This window comes from Carassius auratus, chromosome 19 (assembly GCF_003368295.1).
Source record: "Carassius auratus strain Wakin chromosome 19, ASM336829v1, whole genome shotgun sequence".
NCBI lineage: Eukaryota > Metazoa > Chordata > Actinopteri > Cypriniformes > Cyprinidae > Carassius > Carassius auratus.
In genome coordinates this window covers 12,422,994-12,444,226 of record NC_039261.1, presented here as the reverse complement: position 1 = coordinate 12,444,226, position 21,233 = coordinate 12,422,994, and the positions used below count along the sequence as shown (strand labels likewise).

Sequence of the window (21,233 nt, the reverse complement as noted above, 5' to 3'; positions counted from 1 at the left end):
ATATGAAACAAGAGCTTGATAAGACTAAAGTTTTGATTTGTGCATTTCACCATCTCAACCTTCTTGCTACCATCAACCTGAACCTGAAACAAATCAGTCCGATGGCAACTTTTCATCCCTCCAGGAAAGTAAAAAAAAAAAAACTGTGCACACTGTCAGAAAGAAAGAATTGGGAGTTCTGATCACCAGATTAAACAGCAGTTTTATCTCTATTTTCAGCAAGCCTATTTATAATGAGGCAGGAATACAGACCGGGGCAAAAACGAGCAGGTTTTCTCAGATGTGCTGCCTGCTCATATAAGAAAACAAAAGGATGATGAATTTAATCACAGTGTCCAGGGAGACATGCTCCAGGGAGATATTTTAAAAATAAGTTTTCAGGTCCATGAATCTTAATTAAGCTCAAATATACAGCTTTACACAAGATGGTCTTTTATCCTATGCTACAACTTTGGGACAAGTTTGCTGTGTGATTATCATAATTACACAGACAACAGCCTAACAAATCTCATCCACCTCTTTTACCAGGAAAAAAGTTAGCCTCTGCCAAGAGCCTGGAACTATCATTTACACCAGCAAATGACTAACTTTCCAAGCCCTACCTTTCCAAGTAGTGTGAAATAGTGATAGACCAATTGTCTGATAACTAAGCTTGATTGGCTGATAAACTAATTGTAATCAATGTAAATGTCTGTGTAGATGCATCAAAATTTTAGGGCTGTGTTCACTAGCACATTAGATAATGCTATGGTTCTGAAACTGGTATCAAGTTTTAAGGATAATGGTATTGACTGCTAAAATTTTGCTATCATGAAACCCTAGCATCGGCAAATCAAGAACCCATATTGGTTGACCAGGAAGATGTGAGGGGAAGACAAGAAAATAACATCGAAAACTCAAGAGAAAGTGATCGAGCAAAACAAAGTAAGGTAAAGGGTGACTGATGTTGAGTTAGACACAGGTGCGGAGTCTCAATCAAAAGGGTTGCTCTTACCTTATTGAAGTCTTCAGAAGTGGCTCTCATCTCTTTCCAGGTTTTGTTGAGTAGTTGGATACAGATGCAAAAGAACTCCTCAAACGAGCGGTCGTGGGTGAAAAACATCGGGTGGAAGTCATGGCAGTTTTCGCTGGCTGTGAACAAACAAATGAGACAAAGTGAGTGTTTATATTGTCAAATGCTGCACAGCAATCCACCTGAAGAAGGTTGATTTATAAGGTAAAGCAGCAATATCCGTATCTCATGACTGAACTACACCCTTTATTAATGTTGATCAGCGTGTGAGCCTCAAGAGAACTTCTGACTCTCCAACAGAGACTTTGAGCATGAACTTTTAAGGAGGCTCACGTGTCTGCTTTCTTTGCCAGCTTCAGCCCTCACGTGGGCTTCTCTTGCACTGACACATCAGATATCGCTGGGAACGAATGATGCTACCTCACGACGCATCTCTCTGAAAGAGCCTCTTGGCAGAGCAGACGATTATTCTCAAGCAAGAGAAGCACACGCTTGGCTCTCAGGACACCTACACATTTGAAGTGAATGTGAACAGTTGGTTAAAAATGGCATTTTTATAGCTGTGTTTTCCTTCACTGCATTCCCCTGCCAGCCAGTCACTGTTCTTCATAATTCAGAAATCAAAAAAAATTTTTTAATTGAAATTCTCAAGAGCCTTAAGAGTTTCTCTCTGTTCCCCACAAAAAAATAAATATCATCATGCTGTACTAGTTTTTGTTACATGTGGTCTTGGTGTGGAGACCTAAGATCACATCAAGGTGGCCCTTTTTCAGGTTTTCATTACGTCTCAGTCTGGTTTGGGTTTTATAATGGGCTGTCACTGAGCAGCTGTCGGCCTAGTTCTTTAGGTGTCTTTGGATAATTGAGCATGTTTGGATAATGGAGCGTGTTCAGCAGTTCGGTTTAGAGAACCAGTCCACAAGAACAAAAACAAAAGTGACAGAAGTCAGTTTACAACTATCAAGACCAAGGGCTGACAATTCCAATACCATTTGCAGCTTGAAATTATTGTACAAACCCATCTATCAGGATCAAGATAGACTAAAGATAGACGTGAAAATGGTCAGCAACAGTGCTTTGTTTACTTTTTTATATCCACAGTCCTAGCTCTTCTGGTTTCACTTTTTTTACTAATGAATCCAAACTACTGCCATCTGCTGGTATGGAGACTTCTTTTGTCTTTCATTCATGTGTAGAACATACGGGCCTTTCACACTGCTTTAGTTCCAGAACTAAATGTACAGTACTAAAGTACTGGGACAATTTTGCGCAAACTATTTCCCAGTACCATTTAAAGGGTTGCATTCGCACTGACTGTGTAATAAGAAGTGACGTAAGCCAGTCGACAAGAACGTCATTTGTGCACGACATTCAACAACGTTAACAAAGATAAACGACGTTAACAACTGGATGTTGTGATTGGAGCTGTGTTTTTGTTGTGTCTTGCGGGTTTCACAATAATGGATAGGGAATGTCAACATGTACGTACAACAACAAAGAACAGAAAGAAAAACTAAGAATCTTCAATGACAACTGGCAGTGCTACATTTGCTACAATTGCCTGCACTTCAGCGTCCACCCATCTATCGCTGTTCATCATATTTGCAAAATAAGTTGGCACAATGTTTACAGTATGTTTACACAGCTTTCAAATCATGCGGGTGAGGGCGTTTTAGAACGCATCTGGCCAATCAATGTCTACTAACATCACGGGTAGTGCTAGTTGCGCTGGTTAGACCCTGCTACGGAGTATTAGCCAATTTGTTTCTTGATAAAAACAGTCCATTACTAAAAACGGTCCCAGTTCCGATGGTGCAAAATGCCAAAAAGTGGATAGTTTCACAATTAGTTCTGCTACTATGAAAGGTTCCCGCAGTGTGAAAGGCCCTATACATTCTAGTTGGACATTGGATGTAGCCTTTGAGGTGTGTTCAAGTGGCCCACATGCAGGCGGTACCATATTTGGATTTCATCTCTGCTAGTTCTTTAATGTCAGCTTCCTGTCTAGGCCTTTACAGTCTTAGGTCTGGATCATCTCAACAAATCGGTCTCTAAAAAAGATTCTTCTGTGAACATTTGACTTACAGTTGTTACTTTTGAAACTTTCTTACTTGTAGAGAAACTCACTTTATTCTCTTTCCTTTGTCTCATGGTGTCCCATATTTCTGGAACTTCTCATCTCCCTTTTTCCCCACAAGGAAATTGCTTTGTTGTATCCCTCATATCTAAGTCGCTTTGAATAAAACCGTCTTCTAAATGAATACATGTAAATTGATCTGGGTCCCACTACAGTCAATATATTCAGCATTTCTCTTTTTCAATTCATTAAAATGGTTCTTTGACTGACAAGCGTCAAGGGGTATTGGTCTTAGAGGGCATAGCAGGTACGATAGTGGCATGGGTCTCGGAGGGTTTGGTCATTACTCCTATTAGCCTCTTACTAGGCTTACAAGTACATAACATGCTATGTAAACAGAGATGGCATTAGATGGATGAGATGTTGCCTGATTACCCTCATATGAATGATAAGAAAGAGATTTTGTTCTCCATCTCGCCACTTCATAAATTATCCCCAAAGGACCCCCCCCCACCCCCGGGATATTACCAAAGCAAGATTATGGAATGAGAGCTCTGTGATGATCTATGTGAGATTAGTGCTTTATAAAAAAGCTTGAATCAAATCAGAATGGCTGCGTGGGAAATTAAAGTCTGGGAGAGCGCTATAAAAACGGAAGGTGCCATTATTGTGTTCATAAACAGCAGCAGTCAAGGTGAAAATGAAACTCTGGCTTTCACCCTGAGGCCCTGCGGCAGCAAGCACCTATGTGTGTGTCAGCTACGCTGCTTTAATACAAACACTGCTCGAGTGGAATGGTTGCTTTGAATGAGAGCCACTGTTTGAGGTTCTCATTTAGGGGAATTGAAAGCCCCTGCAGTTGGCCAGTAATTGCATTGGCTAGGTATAAATTGAAACTTCACAGTATAATGAATGATGCCTGAAGGGGCAATGGGGCTTTCATTGAGTGTGATGTCACGTGGACCGGTCAATCTTAGACTCAATCCACCAGACCGCCATAGTCACAGGGCCTGTTCCTTTGGGATGGCTCCAACTGATTCATTGTAATACTTTCCTTCTCCTTCAGAAGTCCGAGGAGTTCAAGGGTGTGCTGAAGGGGAGGGCAACACTATCAGCTCCCGCATTCTGAGGAATGAAATGTCAGAGTCACTTTGGCTCTCACCTAAGCCCTGAGCTCACAGGTTTGGACAGTTTTAACGGTCTGATGCAACTTCACAACTCTAGCTGGCAGATATGCTGAATGCAGAATCTCATTAAACCAGAATGTTTTCTCATATTGTAACTAAAGGATCCTAAAAGATCTTCCTGACCTTTTATCTTCAAAGCTGTGCACAATCCTTACCAATTTGTCTAGAAGTCAAGGGTCACCCAAGGAGGCCATTAACCCCTACTCAAAAAGTTTGCTTGAGCAAAAATGGCAGAATTCAATGACATATTTCCATGGATGCTGCACCAGCAGAGCAACAGCACTTGAGATGTATGGGAGTATTTGTGCAGATATTATAGACCTCCTTTCCATTATGTCCACATTCACAAGAATGATTACATCATGTAACATCATTACATCATTTTAGTCAGTTTCCCATGACTGACACATAACTGAGGAGACAGAGATATTATGTGCATGGTGCGAGTATTAACATGGGCTTTATGCCCTCCGGCTATCAACAATAGCGCAGTGTAAAGCTGCAGTGTAAATAGCATACAATACAACATGTCAACTGATTAGTTGGGCTAGCAGAAGGGTTGTCAGATACACATTAAAAAACCTGTTGCACTTTTTATGCAACAGACAAGATGACCTTAAATCAGTCAGCAAAGTCATGTCTGACCTCCTATACTCCCCCTCTGAGTCTGCCATGACCAGTTATGATTCCTCACATAGCTTTTTTCATAAAAATCACATTTATCACATTTTCAGTCCATAATAGGCCTGCCAATCAATTGATTTTACAATCGACTTTACAAAAGTAGTTTTAGAAGCCAACGTAGTGTTACTTTTGAAAATGATCACAGCAATCCACACAGGATGTGAAATGTGGACCAACATGTAGAAGTCTGTGACAAGCTCTTCATGATATTGATTCACTCATGTGTTGTTTATAGAGAAATTATGTAATGGAGTGGCCATCTGCTGATGCCTCATGGCAAATGACGAGCCACAAAGTGTTGAAGTGAATCATCCACATCAGGTCAGCAAAAAAGACAAATCATATGGTCTGAACTGTCTGCCGTGGAAGACACATGCAGCCACTTCATACAAGTTGCATGAGGTAGACTGAACTCTGAGCAGCTTGATGACTGAACAATGGTTCATCTTTGAGAATCTGGATCACACAACTGACCTTCCAGAGAACAGGCTTAGCAAAGACTCGTCTGGGTGGTCTTTAAAAAAAGACATGGGATCTTCTTACATACTAGGAATCTGCCCAGAAATTTTACCCAAATGTCCATATCGTGGTGCATCTGTAGGAAGGTCACAGGACTGTAACATTGTCAGATGCATTGGCCACCCCTGCATTTCTCCAAATCTGGCATGATCATGTCACTTCTTGGCACAGATAATTACGGAAGACAAGAAGACAAACAGATGCATCGTAGGGGATGAAAACAACATAATAACAAGCGAGTACAAGCCTGAAAACCCTAAGGATGACATTCAAACATCACACAGAGAACAATGAGACGTCAAGGCAAGATGACAGCTGAGAGAGGTCATCTTCAGCAAAAACTGTGATGAAATGATGAATTTACAGGGATGGATACCACGCTGTCTCTTCAATGAAGTGCGAACACCCATCAAGACAAGGGGAATGAAATAATCATTGCCATTACACAAAATCACACACCATGTGACATCTCCAGAGGGAAATCTAGTCCCAAAAATATGGAAAGCCATGGAAAGAAGCAATGCATCCAACAAAGAAACAATCATATGACTTTTCTAAAGACTTTGAATTTAATTTTAAGGTATTTTATAAGTACTTTAGGTCCCTTTATATTAACATGGAATTCATTGTACTTGTACTCGCATGGATTTTCATGAATATTTTTAATCATCTTCAAGCAAATGTTCAACAGAGAGATCACAGAGAAATATAACTTGAGGTCTGCCAACATGATGTAAGCAACTGATGATACAAGGCAGATGAGACAGCTGCCAATCTGTTCATTTGTCTCATACTCGAACATCAATCCACAAGCTATCATCAACCAACTATCATCAACCAAATCCACCAACTATACTAAACACGACAGTCTACTAACTCCCATAACTGCATGTCAATCTACAAAATACCATACACATCCTTAAATACACACACTTTTCATTTTCATTTGAAGATAAACTGGATTGTATCTATTTAATCACACAACATTCAATCCATCACTCTGTGTATAATAAGTACAGCAGATGTTCTACTGGACCTGAACCTCTGTGTTTGTCAGCGTGTGTTTGAATGTGAGTGAGATGCTGATGGCAGCTGCATCTGTTCACTCATCTATTTTGCATGAGAAAACTTGACCACACCAATGGCACAGCTGTCTCATATTTGTATCATTTTTTTTATCCATTCATTCTGTCCTGAAAAGACATTCCAGCAGTCCGACATTTCGTACACTGTTCAGAATTTAACCAATTATCATCGCCAAAATGGGACAACTTTAATCTTTACTTCTACATGGAGAAGTTAATTCATACAGACTTCATTTCTTCTGTGGAAAACATTATTATGATATTTTGAAGATACATACATTTTGTTTTTCTCAATTCAATTAAAGAAAATAGGGCCCAATGTTGTTTTGAACCCCATTAACTTTCACTCTATGGACAACTGGTTTGGAACAATGCAATGTGATAACTTAATTTTTTGGACAAGCTTATATCTTTAACTTAACTTTAATCAAATTTAAGAAGCTAAAGAAAAACGTCATTGTCTCATCCACATTAAAATGTAGTAAAATTAGGCCCTGTTCACACTAATTCGTTTTTGTTTTAAAATGGCATTTTAAAATATAAACGATCCTGGTCTACACTGGCATTTTTACAGCGTTTCAGAAACGATCTCCGTCCACACTTCACAACCGATGCATGTCACATGATCATATATGCAGATACAGTAAGACAATCACCATGTTATTGTCAAGGATATGCAGAGCGAATGTGGGAAGCCACACCATCATTTTCATAAGTCTCCGATCTGCAGTACATACCTATAAGTACTGACGCTCCTCTTGATGATAGCAGAGGACGGATCCAGCGAGAGCTTGCAAAATTACGTTTTTCAGGAGTCGCGGCAGTAGAGGCGGAGCAACTGTAAGGACATGTGAATAATTCCACCCACTCTAAAGCGGTACTTATCTGGAGTGGAAACGCAAGCAGAGTTGTGCTGTGCCAAGCAGAATTGTACCATGCAATGAAAAAAGTGCTATAAGTTACCTTTTATAGCTAAGATCCTAGAAAAAGTTATTGTAAATCAGCTCTCAGCTGTTTTAGGTGGTTATAATGAGTGATAAATTCCAATCTGGCTTTCATCGTATGCACTCAACTGAATCCCCTCTACTCAGAGTTTCAAACGATTTGTTAATGCAAGGTGATGCAGGGGAATGCTCTGTACTGGTTTTATTGGATCTCACTGCTGCTTTCGATACAGTTGATCCCTGTATATTAGTTGAGAAGCTTAGACAGCAGGTTGGCATCTCTGGAACAGCACTGCGATGGTTTACATGATACTTATCAGACAGGTCTTTTTCAGTAATAGTTCAAAATTATACCTCATCAACAGCATCTGTGTCCTGTGGTGTTCCCCAGGGTTCTGTTTTGGCCCCATTGCTTTTTGCTTTGTATTTGCTGCCTCTGGGGCAACTGATATGTAATTTTGAAGGCATTTGCTATCATAGCTATGCAGATAATATTCAACTATATATTTATTTTCTAAGTCACAGGAAAATACAAAATTGTCTAGTCTTTTAAAAATTGTATAACCTCTATTAACGTCTGGATGACAAATTTTTTTTTACAGTTAAATCCTGAAAAAAACAGAAGTACTTATCTCTGCTCTAGCTGGTGCTCTCACAAAAGTGATGGAAAGCCTTGGTTCTTTATTGCATTCTGTTAAATTTACCTTTACTATGTTAGGTGTTCATATTGGACCAGCCTTCATTCTTGATCAACATGTAAATTATTTGGTTCATAATAGTTTTTTATCAGTTGAGAGACATCACAAAATTGAGGCCAGTTTTGTCCACAGCAGAGATGGAAATGATTATACATGCATTTATTTCCTTCTGCCTTGATTATTGCAACTCTCTTTTAACCTGTCTCAGTAATTCATCCCTCAAACGTCTACAAGTGGTTCAAAATGCTGCTGCTAAGCTTTTAACCTAGTCATCAGGGAGTTCGCACGTAACCCCAATTTAAATGTATTTACGTTGGCTCTCTGTCAAATGTAGAATTCATTTTAAAATTCTTGTGATGGTGGTTAAGCCCCTGTGTATATAAAAGAGATGTTAACACCCTACAACGCTAGTAGGAATCTGAGATCCTCAAATCAGATCATGCTAGTTGTACCACGTTCTAGATAGAAGACAAAAGAATGACTCTTCCTCTGAAACCTAGAACTATGGACTCTGTGCGGCTAAAAACTCACTTGTTCAAACTTGCTTTTGTCTAATTTGTCATTTAAATTGTCATGCCTTTTTATTCTTCATTTTACAATTTTGTTGAAAGATGCTTTATAAATAAATATAACTTACTACATTCTAATGATATTTGATGGCTTTACAGTGTATACATCTAAATAAAGTAGGTCAATGCACTGATATGGTACTGATATGCATTTTATGCTTGGCCTATAATAATGTGTATTATAGACCAGGTTTAAAATGCAGTACTCAATACAACAGGGCTTCTATGCCCCATCTATTCACAAAGTGGTCCTCAGCCTTAAAATGGTTCAAGACCCCTTTAACCTGTTTTTTTTTTTTTTTTTTTTTAAACTTTAAGTAGACAAAATACTACATGTTAGTGGTTCTTTTGAACCTCTTTTTGAGCTGCTAATGGGACCTTATAATCTGAATCAGCCGCAGGGATCACTTCAAAGGCAGTGTAAATTTCCATTTAACTCAACTTGGCTCTCTAGTGTCCATCGTCCTCTCCATGTTATTGCCCGCACAGTGTGTGTTTTTGTCAGCATTTGTGCATTGTGCCATGAGTGGTCTTATTAAAAGTACAGCTGAAGCGAAACTGAGGCACTTCAATAGTACAGTCTGTCAATACCAACATCCATATCCAGCAATTTTTGTACGGAGGAGAAAAAGAGCCTCAGCAAGTACTGAAGCAGAAGATGTTCCTAGGAGAACATTTCCCACTAAACAATTACACTTAACAAGACATGTGGGAGCTCTATGTCAATATGCAGAAAGGAACACTTTTCTGGTTTCATCCACAGACTTAAAGTTGATCCCTCAGGCTTGCCAAGGCATGGTGCCATTAGAGTTGTTCCGATTCCGATACTAGTATCGGAAATATCTCCGATACCACAACAAATTCTGGCATCGGCATCGGCGAGTACATGAACCCATATACCGATCCGATACCATTTTCTTAAAAAATACCTAGTTATGACCGCAAGCTTTGCCTAACCGCTGCACGGTTCTTCTTCGCTGCTCAAAATGCATTGAAAACACAGGAAGTTGTGCTGTGTTGCCACAAGCAACCCCTGTTTAGAGCAGCGAAGAAGAAATGAAAACGCGTTAGCAGCCCTGATCTATATATGACTGGATCACTCATCACATTCTAAACTGCCAACATACAGTGAAGCCGCTTCTATATTATAGATCAGTGGTTAGCAGTATGTCTCTGTAGTACCGGTAGTTACAGACTCTCAAGTATATTCAGTACCGGCAGCTGCGTTCAGTCGCTTCCGTGTAAGTCAAAGCGCAGGGCTCCAGACAGTAGCCGAATATATACTAGTGTCTGTGAATATTAAACTGCAAAATACTATTTAAATATTACTCCCGCAAAATCTACATCTCTGTGGGTGACTGGCACAGATGCGCGAGAGCTCGCTGTTTTGTAGTCTCTGCTGTGTGTCATGAGGACACGAACGCATAAACCGTCACTTCATGAGAATTTACCGTTTCATTTGAGAATACTGTCATATCATAAACACAGACACTCAAAGATCTTCATGGCAGCCCATTAAAATAAATGTTTGGTTTACATGAGTAAATTGACAATATATAAAGCTACTCTTGTAGCCTACAGTAATAATAATACGTCTCTATAATAATAATAATTATGCCTAGATGGTTGCTTGTTTTTTACTTGTTTTGTTGTAAAGAGATTATCTGATTAATAGATCTTTTTTTATATTCCTAGACTTATTTGTTGCAGTTTTTTTATACAGTTATATTGTAAAACTTAAATACGTTTTTTAGTTTGCGGTGTTAGATTTTTGGCTGCATTTGAAGTTCTTTTTTGCATATGAAAATAAATAATACTGTCAAATTCATGTTAGATAATAAAAATACTGTAATAAATACAGTAGTTCACCATGTATTTGTTCATGTTTTATTGAGGGATCTGTCTGAAGCACACCATAAAAAGAATTCTAGCAATTTACACAGGGCTAGTAGTATATACAGCTGTATATACAGATACACACCCAGGTATCGGATCAGTACTCGGTATCGGCCGATACCCTGAGCCCAGGTATCGGAATCGGTATCGGGAAGAGAAAAAGGGTATCGGAACATCTCTAGGTGCCATGTGCCCGTCTTAAAAGTGTGCCATATCTCAGTAGGGAGCCCATGCTGGAGCAGCAGGGATGTCAAAAACATCATCTGAGAGGTGTGAGATAAAGCGGACAGTTACAGACAAGTCTATTCCTGACGCTGTTAACCCACAGCAACATCTGTGCAGAGCTGGAGATCACTGATGCTCATGGGTTTATTAATGAAAGCAAACTCCATGGATGTCGAAGTGATCTGACTGTCACATGTTCACTGTGATTGTTTTACAAATTATAATACAAAGCAAAGCCAGAATTGGCAGTCAATTCATCCCTGGATTGTTTTAAATGGTTAATGTTATTTTACATTTTTACACAATAATTCACTGAATATATGTTTTTATATAATCTTCAAAAGTTAGGGGTCAGTAGATTTTCTTTTAATAATTTCTGAAGCATCATGTGATATTGAAGGCTGGAGTAATGATGCTGAAAATTCTGCTTTTCACCAAATAAATAAATTACATTTAATACAAATTATATTAAAATAGACTTATTTTAAATTGTAATATTTAAGAATATTATAGTTTTTTACTGTAATTCTTTCTCAAATAAATGGAAAAAACTACCTAACTTAAACCACTTTTAAACTGTAGTGTTAATAAATCATATCATTTAGAATCATTATTATTATTGCTCATATACTTCGGTTTTGGAGCTTGTCCTATTGTTTTACATTGCAAATATGCTGTAGTTCACAATGGCTTTAAAAGTCAAAAGTAGATTTTAGGGCATTTGCTTAACGCATTATTTTTACTCACATATATTACAAACACACTCACCAGGTTGGTTGGTCACCAAGGTTGGTTTTTTGGGTGCCACTGTCCTGCAAAGTTTAGCTCTAACCCTAATCAAACACACCTGAACAAGCTAATCAAGGTCCGATTACTAAGGTCCCATTTACACTGCATGGTTCAAGTGACCCAATTCCGATTTTTTCCTCTCATGTGTGCAGATATGACCAGTGAACGTGTAAGCAGGAAAAAAACGCATGGATTCCGATGTTTTCAGATCGGATTGAGGCATCATTCATATGTGGTAATAAATCGGATATGAATCGGATACGTGCATTTGCGAATGCCATGTAAACAGACAAATCAGATATTCCCCAGTAAATGTGAGTCGTACGTCATTAAAATAGTGACGTCAACTCAGGTGGAAACCACCAACTGAGATCACATGACTTATTATAGGCGCAAAATTCGCCAAGTCTGCAACAAGGGATCCTTTTTTTTTTCTCCGCTGTGCGAGACCAATGTTTTGCTGATTTTTTTGTTGACTTTTCAAAATATTGTGGAAAGCAAAACACTGTATAAATTTATTTGCATCTGCATATTGTATTTCGTGCTGTTTTACTTCCTTTTCCGGGTCAGAACGTCTACGTTTGATAGTTTCAGCAGTGTACAGTGTAAATGCAAAAATTGGATACGGGACACTTTTAAAAAGATTATGTAAGCGGGTCGTCAAAAAAATCTGATAGTCAGAAAATCGGATTTGGGCATCAAGACCTGCAGTGTAAATGCAGCCTGAGGCTACAGAAAAGTGAGGCTTTTTTTCATGGTTCAGGCTAAACTCTGCAGGACATTGGCACTCCAGGACTGGCATTGCCTACCCCTGCACCAGACATTTTGCTACATTTATGATTTAGATGGTATATAAATTGGATCTTTGCAAAATGTTAATTCACAAAGTCAATGAATGCACTGGTTTTCAGATTATATGCTCTTTTTTTCACAGACACATGCAATGCACATGTGCTTACGATGATCATTCCAACTCTGTAGCTGGCCCCAAAATACACAGTAGGCCTACTGAGCATCAATAATATGTAATTTCAGAAATAAGGTGGAAACGCACCACTCTGCTCCCCTTGTAAAAGTGCAATAACACCAAAAATGCATAAGCAAGGACATTTCATCCTGTAGCCATTTTGATTCTTCTCATAAATATTAGATATGCCTTTTTAAAGACTGAAATAGGAAGCCATTGCATGACGCCTGACCAGCACAGATTCCATTAAAGCTTTTGCAGGAAAAACACGGACAGCTATAAAACTTTCAGCGCTTCTCTGAGAGGAGGTGAAGCAGGGACACCTGGATTCCTCATAAATAATTCATGACTGCTGACAGAAGTAGCGGCCGAACAGAAACTCTTGTGCCACAGCTAGATAAAACCTATTTAAATGTGATGTGGGATATGCCATTAAAAATCTATCACCAGTAAGGGCAAATTGACTGGGTATTAAGAGATGGTTCAGCTAGAATTGTTTGCCTGCAACAGGGTATTGTATCAGCATAATTGAAGGGAAATGATGACCTAAAAGCTAAAACAAGTGTTGGGAAACTCTAATTAACATAAAATGAGCAATCATCTGCAACACTGCATCGGTCTCCAGAGCTTTCACAGGTGTGACAGGACTCCTCCTGGATTGGTGAGCACTCTAGGCCATGTCTGTCTATTTGAAGAAGATACCAAATGAGAAGAGGTCCCAACTTTTAAGGGTCACATCTAGAGTCTACCCTCACTAATCTCTCTGAATGAAAATCTTCCCCTTGTTATAAAAAAAGAAGTGTCCTACCTCAGTTCTGGCTTTAAAATGCACACGTTACTTTTAAATGAGGAATTACATTAAGCTTTCTCAGCAAGTTCATTTATTTAAGTTTCCGATGACAGGATGGTGGAGCAATCTCCACTGAGAATATACTTGCCGTTCAATAATGCCCAAAAGCTGTCAGTGAGGTTGTGCTAATAACCTCTCCTCTGCTAACTTGAATCAGAATACCAAATGGAGTTTTTAAACAATAAAATGCTTTGCTGGCTGCTCATTAATCTCCCAATATTGTGCTTAATAAATGTGTGATGAATCACTTCAACTGTGCCACATTAAATGGTGCGTGACTGAATATAGCAAAGTATTTATAGTTATTTTGTGATTCCTCAGAACTCAAGAGTAGGAAAGGAGAATCGCAGATCTTGTAGAAATGTTGGATGTGAGTTCAGAAACTCTTATTTAATAGTATATGACTAGAATATTCATTTCTTTATAGTGAGTAGACTCGCACTGGACATGAACGATACCATTAATCATGCAGCTTGAACAATAGCATGAATAAAAAATAAAATCAAAATCCAACAGACTTATCTAAGAACCAGTGGCCAGTTGCATGAACATAGCCACTATGTTAATACTAGGTCTTAAAGGGACCGTTCACCCAAAAATGAAAATGCTATCATAAATTACTCACCCTCATGTTGTTCTAAACTTGCAAGGCCTTTGTTCATCTTTGGAACACAAAATAAGATCATTTTGATGAAATCCGAGAACCTTCTGACTAGGGCTGTCACTTTTAGTTCGAAAATCGATTGCACAATCAGTCAGACCAACCAAAAAGAGTTTCAAAAATGAAAATAGGGAATCGATATACCAAATATGTACACTATTAATTTTAAAATAATTAAACAATTAAAAATATAGATGTAACAAAACTCACAAGCAAGCAGAAAAAGAAAATAAAGAATTCCAAAAGTGCAGCATGCGTTGTGAAAGCTAGACAGAAAATACCAGCAATTTTACGCGCCTACAAGACCCAGTGACGTCGAAAGCGACCTCTTTGGGTTCACATCAAACGCGAATATAGCGTCTGGCGCGAATGATTTCAATGTTAAGTCAAGGTAAAGATGCGTTTACACGTGTATTGAGGTCTCACGCAGCTCGGTAGACGCGAATTCGCCTCAATCGCGCATCTAGTTACAGGAGATTTGGAGTTATGAAAAGGACCGTTGCAAGCTGAGAGCAACCGGTAATACCCCCACCTTGCACAGCTGTACCTGAGTGTCCCTGGGACATCAGTGCGGTCGGAGCATGTCTTCTCAACAGCTGGACATATAGTGAATAAAAAACACTCTGCTCTGGACCCCGAAAATGTTGATCGACTTGTTTTCCTGCCCAATACATTTGTAATGGCCCTAGCCTTTTTGCGCATTTCCTTAAGCCTGCCTAGTGCCATCTAGCCTAAGTGTTGGTTACTTCAATAAAAAACACACATGGCCTGTTCTCAAGTCCATTTAAAGTTTCACTTTTTGAACAGTTGTTTGAAATGGATTGAATCATTATTTAAAATAATCTTGGAGATTTTTGAATTGCCTAAATCATAAACGCAGCTGGGTTGAAGCCTGCAGTGATGTTTTTCTTTTGTTATGGCAGCCGTCGTCTCTGCATACATATTTTTTCGAGAATGTTGCACTCCTGTTGCTGTTCTGCATGAAACTTCATGCCAATAAACAAGAAATATTGCTGACTTGTGTCTTTCCAGCGCTCTCTTTACGTTCGTCCGTTATTTGACGTTGAAAAAGGAAACGTCTTTTTTTTAAGACATGGAAAATCGATTTTACAATCGATTCAATGAACACTTGTGTCTTAAAAATCGAAAATGATTTTTTCACAAAAGTAACAGCCCTACTTCTGACCCTCCACTGACAGTGACACAACTACCACATTCAAGACCCAGAAAGGTAGTAAGGACATTGTTAAAAAAAGTTTATGTGACATCAGTGGTTACACATATAGGGCCCTATTTTAACGATCTGAAACGCAAGTGTCAAAGCGCGAAGCGCAAGTAACTTTGTGGGCGGGTCTCGGCGCTGTTGCTATTTTCCCGGGAGATAAATGGCTCTTGCGCCCGGCGCAAATCTAAAATGGGTTAGTCTGAAGTAGCTTCATTATTCATAGGTGTGGTTTGGGCGTAACGTGAAATAAACCAATCAGAGCGTCATCCAACATTCCCTTTAAAAGCAGGTGCGCAAGTTCCATTATGGATTGCTATTATTATGGCGTATTTACCAGGCGCACGCCAGGAGCGGTTCACAGCCGAGGAGACTGATGTTCTTGTAAGAGCAGTGAAAGACAGAGAAGTTGTGTTGTATGGGGATGGGAGAATAATTAGCCTGAATAATTTGTGAGCTAGTTTTATGCCTATTTTTTTCACATCTTCGTGGCACACCACAATGATTTCCGTCATCTCATGTGTTAATATTTTTTTAGTGTAACAATTTATGATTTGCAAAAATAACTGTTGCATCTGTGTAGATTACATGAGCAAAGTGTATGCGCGTTGTGCACGCTATACATTATGGCCAAGCATGCGCCCTTAAAATAGCATAATGAGCAACGCGCAACAAGCCACTGACTTTAGACTAGGTTTTTTCTGGTCAGTGGCGCAATTGTTTAATGGAACAACAAAATAGCACCAGGGATCGTTTGCGCCGGAACACGCCTCCTTTTTTGCGCTGAACCGCCCAGGGAGCGCAAGTTCATTCACTAGTTTAGCGACGTGCTTCTGTGGAGGGAAAAGCGCGCTTTGCGCGGGTGCAAAATAGGAATGACACATGCGTCGGTGTACAAAGTCAATTGCGCTGGGTGCAAGATAGGGCCCATAACATCTCACAGGGAGATCTATCCCACACCTCTCTGTCCTGCTCACCTACATATATCATATGTCTCTCCCTGCCACTTCCCATTACTCATTCCCTTATGTGCAAGGTCGAAACAACATAACCAAGCATCCTGCTTTGAATTTGAGTCAGACTGGTCTCAATCCTTATGCAGTAGCTCATACCAGACAACACTGGTTGCTGCGGTCTCCTCAACTTGAGACATAAAAGCAAGACATAAAAGCTCAGACACTGCAGAGGTGGAAGAGGGCAAACATTAGGCTCTTTACTTTATTAATTCATGAACTCCTCTACAATTATAAAGTCTAATGTTGCCTTTTATCTTCACTGCTGGCAACTGTTCACTCTCAACATGTGTAGAAGAAAGACAAAGACAAAAAGAAAGACAGACCAAAAAGATTCTTTCAATTATGAAACCCGATGGAGACGTCTGGCACAAATCGATGGTAAATAAAAGAAAAAACAAGTTTTTAAGTTTTAAAATGATACTTACGAAGTTCTCCAACTTTGAGAATTTCACACAGCATCTTCGTCAGTTCGATACTACTGCGCCCAAATGGACATTCATGTTTATCCTCACGACTGCTGTTCTCCAGTACAATCTGTAATATACAGACATAATTCAATGTGTACATTTAATACCAATAAATCTATTAAAGCATAATGCTTTGTAGGGGAAAAAGACTTTACATTAACTAGAAATAGAAAAAATAAACTAGAACTAGAAGAAAAAAACGGTATAAGGTGTATTTCAGGCTAGGAGGGGTTGTCCTGGAACCTGTGATGATGAGACCCTGTTAAATGTAAGGGTGCTGGAGTGTATGCTGAGCACTGAGTATATTTTAGTGTTTATCAGGGTATCGCCTGAAAGCAGCGATGGGCTGAAGAGTCACAGAACACAGCTGTAGAGGGCAGTGAAGTGGAATAGTACAGTTAAAGAGCTATGCAAGGAGACAAGAACTGTCCTCATTCAACCCTACTCCACTTTCCTTATGAGTATGAACAGAGGGGTAGATGATGCATTTTGGAGGAGAATAAGAATTTTATTTTTTAAACAGTAAGAGCAGAGAAACCAGACACAAAAACAAGTTTACCATTAAGATTTACTCCATTCCAGCACTCTTGCACAAACCGTTGAACATATGTAACCTATAACATGCATTTACAAAATGATAGGTTGAATTTCATTTCATGTTATCCTTAATACAACTCATCTAAAGGGATAGTTCAGCCAAAAATTAAAAAGTCATTAATAAACTCACCCTCATGTCTTTTCAAATCCGTAAGACATATCGTTCACGGAAAAGATTCTCGTAGCTTCATAAAACTACGGTTGAGTCACTGATGCAACATGGTTTATTTTAATAATGTCCTTACTACCTTCCTTTGCCTTGAACGTGGCAGTTGTGTTGTGTTCTATGGAGGGTCAGAAAGCTCTCAGATTTCATAAAAAATATCTTAATATGTGTTCTGAAGATGAACGGAGGTCTTGCAGGTTTGGAACGACATGAGGGTGAGTAATTAATGACTATTTTCATTTTTGGGTGAATTAACCCTTTAATGTAAAAGCATGACTCAGTGAGTTAACACTTGGCTTAGGAGGTGATAACTGAGCCCTAGTCCGACTATAATTAAAACAGATTATAAATAAAAAGCATTTTCTCAATTCCACACCTACGTAACGTGAGCGCATCTTACCCTGATATAAGCGTCCTGATGGTGTCTGGCAAAATAGAGCATGTTGTCCAGAGCCAGCATCCCAGGAGGAATCTGAGTGAAGTCCACCGCAGGATTCACGTGATTCTACACAAACACAAGCATGATCGAGAGTAAACACACACTCCAGCCGTGACTCCATGACTCGCATTGTAATCACGCCAAGAGTCTCGTATTGCATTCAGAGAGGCCAAGTCGAGATAAGACAAGTGTCAAATTGGTTCCACGGCACAAACTGCTGAAAGAGTCCATATCCCCAACGGATGACATAGACCCAGCAAGCTTTCTGCAAAAGCTTGGACTGCGATATCGGCTCCCTCTACTCGACCGTCTACTTCAAACTAATCTACGCTTTTCAGAAAATCTGGGATGGTTGCCTTTGGGGATGAGGGCTTGGTGGCTGTCTGACTGGATTTACAGTTTGTTAATTACGCTGGGTTTGAAAGTTCTTGCCTTCGGATGGACCCTGGTGGATCCGGGCCACACTGAATAGAGGAACCAGAGAGAGTGGAAACATGGTTTACTACGAGACAAAGATACAAAGAAACAGAGCTTGAGGGTATGTTTGGAAGGGCATACTAACTTTGTACATTTGCAGTTTTGAATACATAATCCTTTGTTGGTGTTTTATATCTTTATTCTGGTAGGACGGTGAGTGGACAGGAAACAAAGTGGGACAGAGAGAGGGGAACGGGATCGGGGATCAGGAAACAGGAGAGGTCTACATGTTTACTACACTTATGTTCAACATTCAACACTTATGTTCACTAAAGCTGAATTTTTTGGTTAAAAAAATAAATATAGTATTGTGAAATTTAATTTAATATTTAAAAATATATTACAATTTAAAGAACTGTTTTCTGTTTTAACGTTTATTTAAAATAGCACATATTCTAGTGATGATCCTTCAGAAATCATTCTAATACGCTGATTTGGAGCTAAAGCAATACTTATTGTTATCAATGTTAAAAACAGTTGTGCTTAATATTTTTGTGGAAACCGCAAAACTTTTTTTTTTTTTAACAGGATTCTTTGATGAACACAAATTCAGAAGAACAGAATTTTGAAATCTTTTGCAGCATTAAGATCTACACATCTACTCAAGTCTTTTTGAGGGATAGTGTATGTACAGTATATTATATAAAATATACTGTAGCATACAGTAAATACAGTATGCAAAATGCTAATTTCCATTCTGAACACTGCCGGAGTCCACTGGCAGAGCACAGTACTTAAAGAAATGTCTGTGGTGAGGGCACTGGAGACCAATTTCCCATCCATCAATGTGACAATGCCCTGAGAGAGTTGGAACACAGCCCTCATTAGCAACACTGCTGTCTTCACAGCTCCCTAACAGCAGATAACAGGGAGAAACAAACTCCACACTTCTCCTAAAACGCTGTGAACATGGTGTCTAGACCCTCAGAGCTACCGGTCATTTGACATTGGTGGCATGGAAAAACGAGTGTGTGTGTGTGTGTGTGTGTGTGTGTGTGTGTGTGTGTGTGTGTGAGGAGGTGTTAACACCGCAGGAGGAATTTAGGGAAGGTGTTATCTTCAGACAGCACACGGCACTGTGAAAGGGGTCTTAGTGAACCTCAGAAGCTCACAGGGGCTTAGAAGCACACAACAATTTCAGTCTTGTTCCCTTCAGGCTACTGACCGTAATATGCTCCTGCACACAGGCCTTTCCTGCCTCGAACTCTTCTTCACACCCGCCTCGGATGTTCTCTGATACCAGGTAAATTGTATAGCAGGCTCATCTACTGATTAATTTATTTATTACATTAAATGTATATATTTATTACAATTTATTTAAAATATATTTATTAAATCCTAAATCTTAAAAAATATTTTTTCAGCCTTTTGATAATCTTTGATATTCAGCGGGGTGCTAAAGACCACTAGTAAAAATGCTTTTATTTTTCATAAAAATTTACCTGTTTTGGATTTTGTATTTATTTATTTTAAATAGTATTGTCAGCATTAAAGTTTGAGTGAAAAGTTAAACAGAAAACTACCAAAAACTAAATATTACCACTACTAACATAACTACTAATAATAAAAAAAATCATTTACAATTTCTTGCAAACAAAATAAAAATGAAATTACATATATCATTGAGATTGCCCAGCCCTTGAAACCCTACTTGAAACCTGTCTGACAAATTCACATAATATCGTTTTTAAAATATGACAGATTGACTGGTGGCATTTCTGTCATATCTGATGAGGTGACCTGTTTTGATGTGCTAAAGAGAGAGTGCCGGATATTCTGTTGAAGTGAAATGTGTCAAACTAATTTGATAAAAGAGCTCTGAATGTTCTGAGCTTAGCCGAGCTTCAATGGACTCAGACAATGCTTTGAACTATGCAATTATAGTGATATTATTTAGGGACAACCAGCTTTAGCTAAATAAATAAATAAAACTACAGTCATAAAACGTTTTGGTCACTGTTCATGGATTTTCTCTTGCAGCTATTTGATTGAGGCCTTATTAAATTTTTGAAATGAAATTTTAAATGAGACTTTTTCGATTGCACCCATAGTGAAATGGCAATCTCCACCACTAATTCTCACTTGAGTAAATATGAAACATACACATACATATATATATATATATATACACATACATACATACATACATACATACATATAAAACTTACGATAAAGCCCAGCTTTTTGTAGTCTCTGGTGTACATGGACTTGCGCTTCTCAATGCTGCCACTGTTGTTAGACTCACACTCAACGTCAAAAGCGATCCTGCGCAGCTCAAAGATGATGTCCCTCTGAGCCTATACAAACACAGGTACAGATTCTCATCTCTCAATCAAAACAACAGGCTAACAATAGCTATATGTTTCTCATATCACTCTTTCTTTTTTTAAAGTAATAAAATTGTAACACTTTAGTATAGGGCCCAATTCTCACTATTAACTAGTCTCTTTTATAACATGTCTATTATTAACATAGTGGCTGTTTATCAGTATTTATAAAGCACATATTCTGCATGACCATATTCTACATCTACCTTACTAATTAGGAGTTTATTGAGGTAAAAATCATAGTTAATGGTTTGTTAATAGCGAGAATTGGACCATAAAATAAAGTGTGACCATAAAAAATAATTAAACTGAAATTAAGATTTCATATAAATAAATAAATAAATAAATAATAAGTATAA

At 38.7% G+C, this 21,233-nt stretch overlaps 1 protein-coding gene across 3 annotated transcripts in view; it reads right to left on the bottom strand.

Moving 5' to 3' along the window:
- elmo1 (engulfment and cell motility 1 (ced-12 homolog, C. elegans)) overlaps positions 1 to 21,233 on the bottom strand; it is an 83,005-nt gene that overhangs the window by 15,467 nt on the left and 46,305 nt on the right. For all 3 annotated transcript variants that reach the window (XM_026288938.1, XM_026288937.1, XM_026288939.1), the window contains 4 exons: positions 20,716 to 20,844; positions 18,032 to 18,136; positions 16,827 to 16,935; positions 995 to 1,131 (listed from right to left, as the gene is read on the bottom strand). In XM_026288938.1, coding sequence (XP_026144723.1) covers positions 995 to 1,131; positions 16,827 to 16,935; positions 18,032 to 18,136; positions 20,716 to 20,844 — 480 coding nt within the window. The remainder of the gene's footprint in view (positions 1 to 994; positions 1,132 to 16,826; positions 16,936 to 18,031; positions 18,137 to 20,715; positions 20,845 to 21,233) is intronic.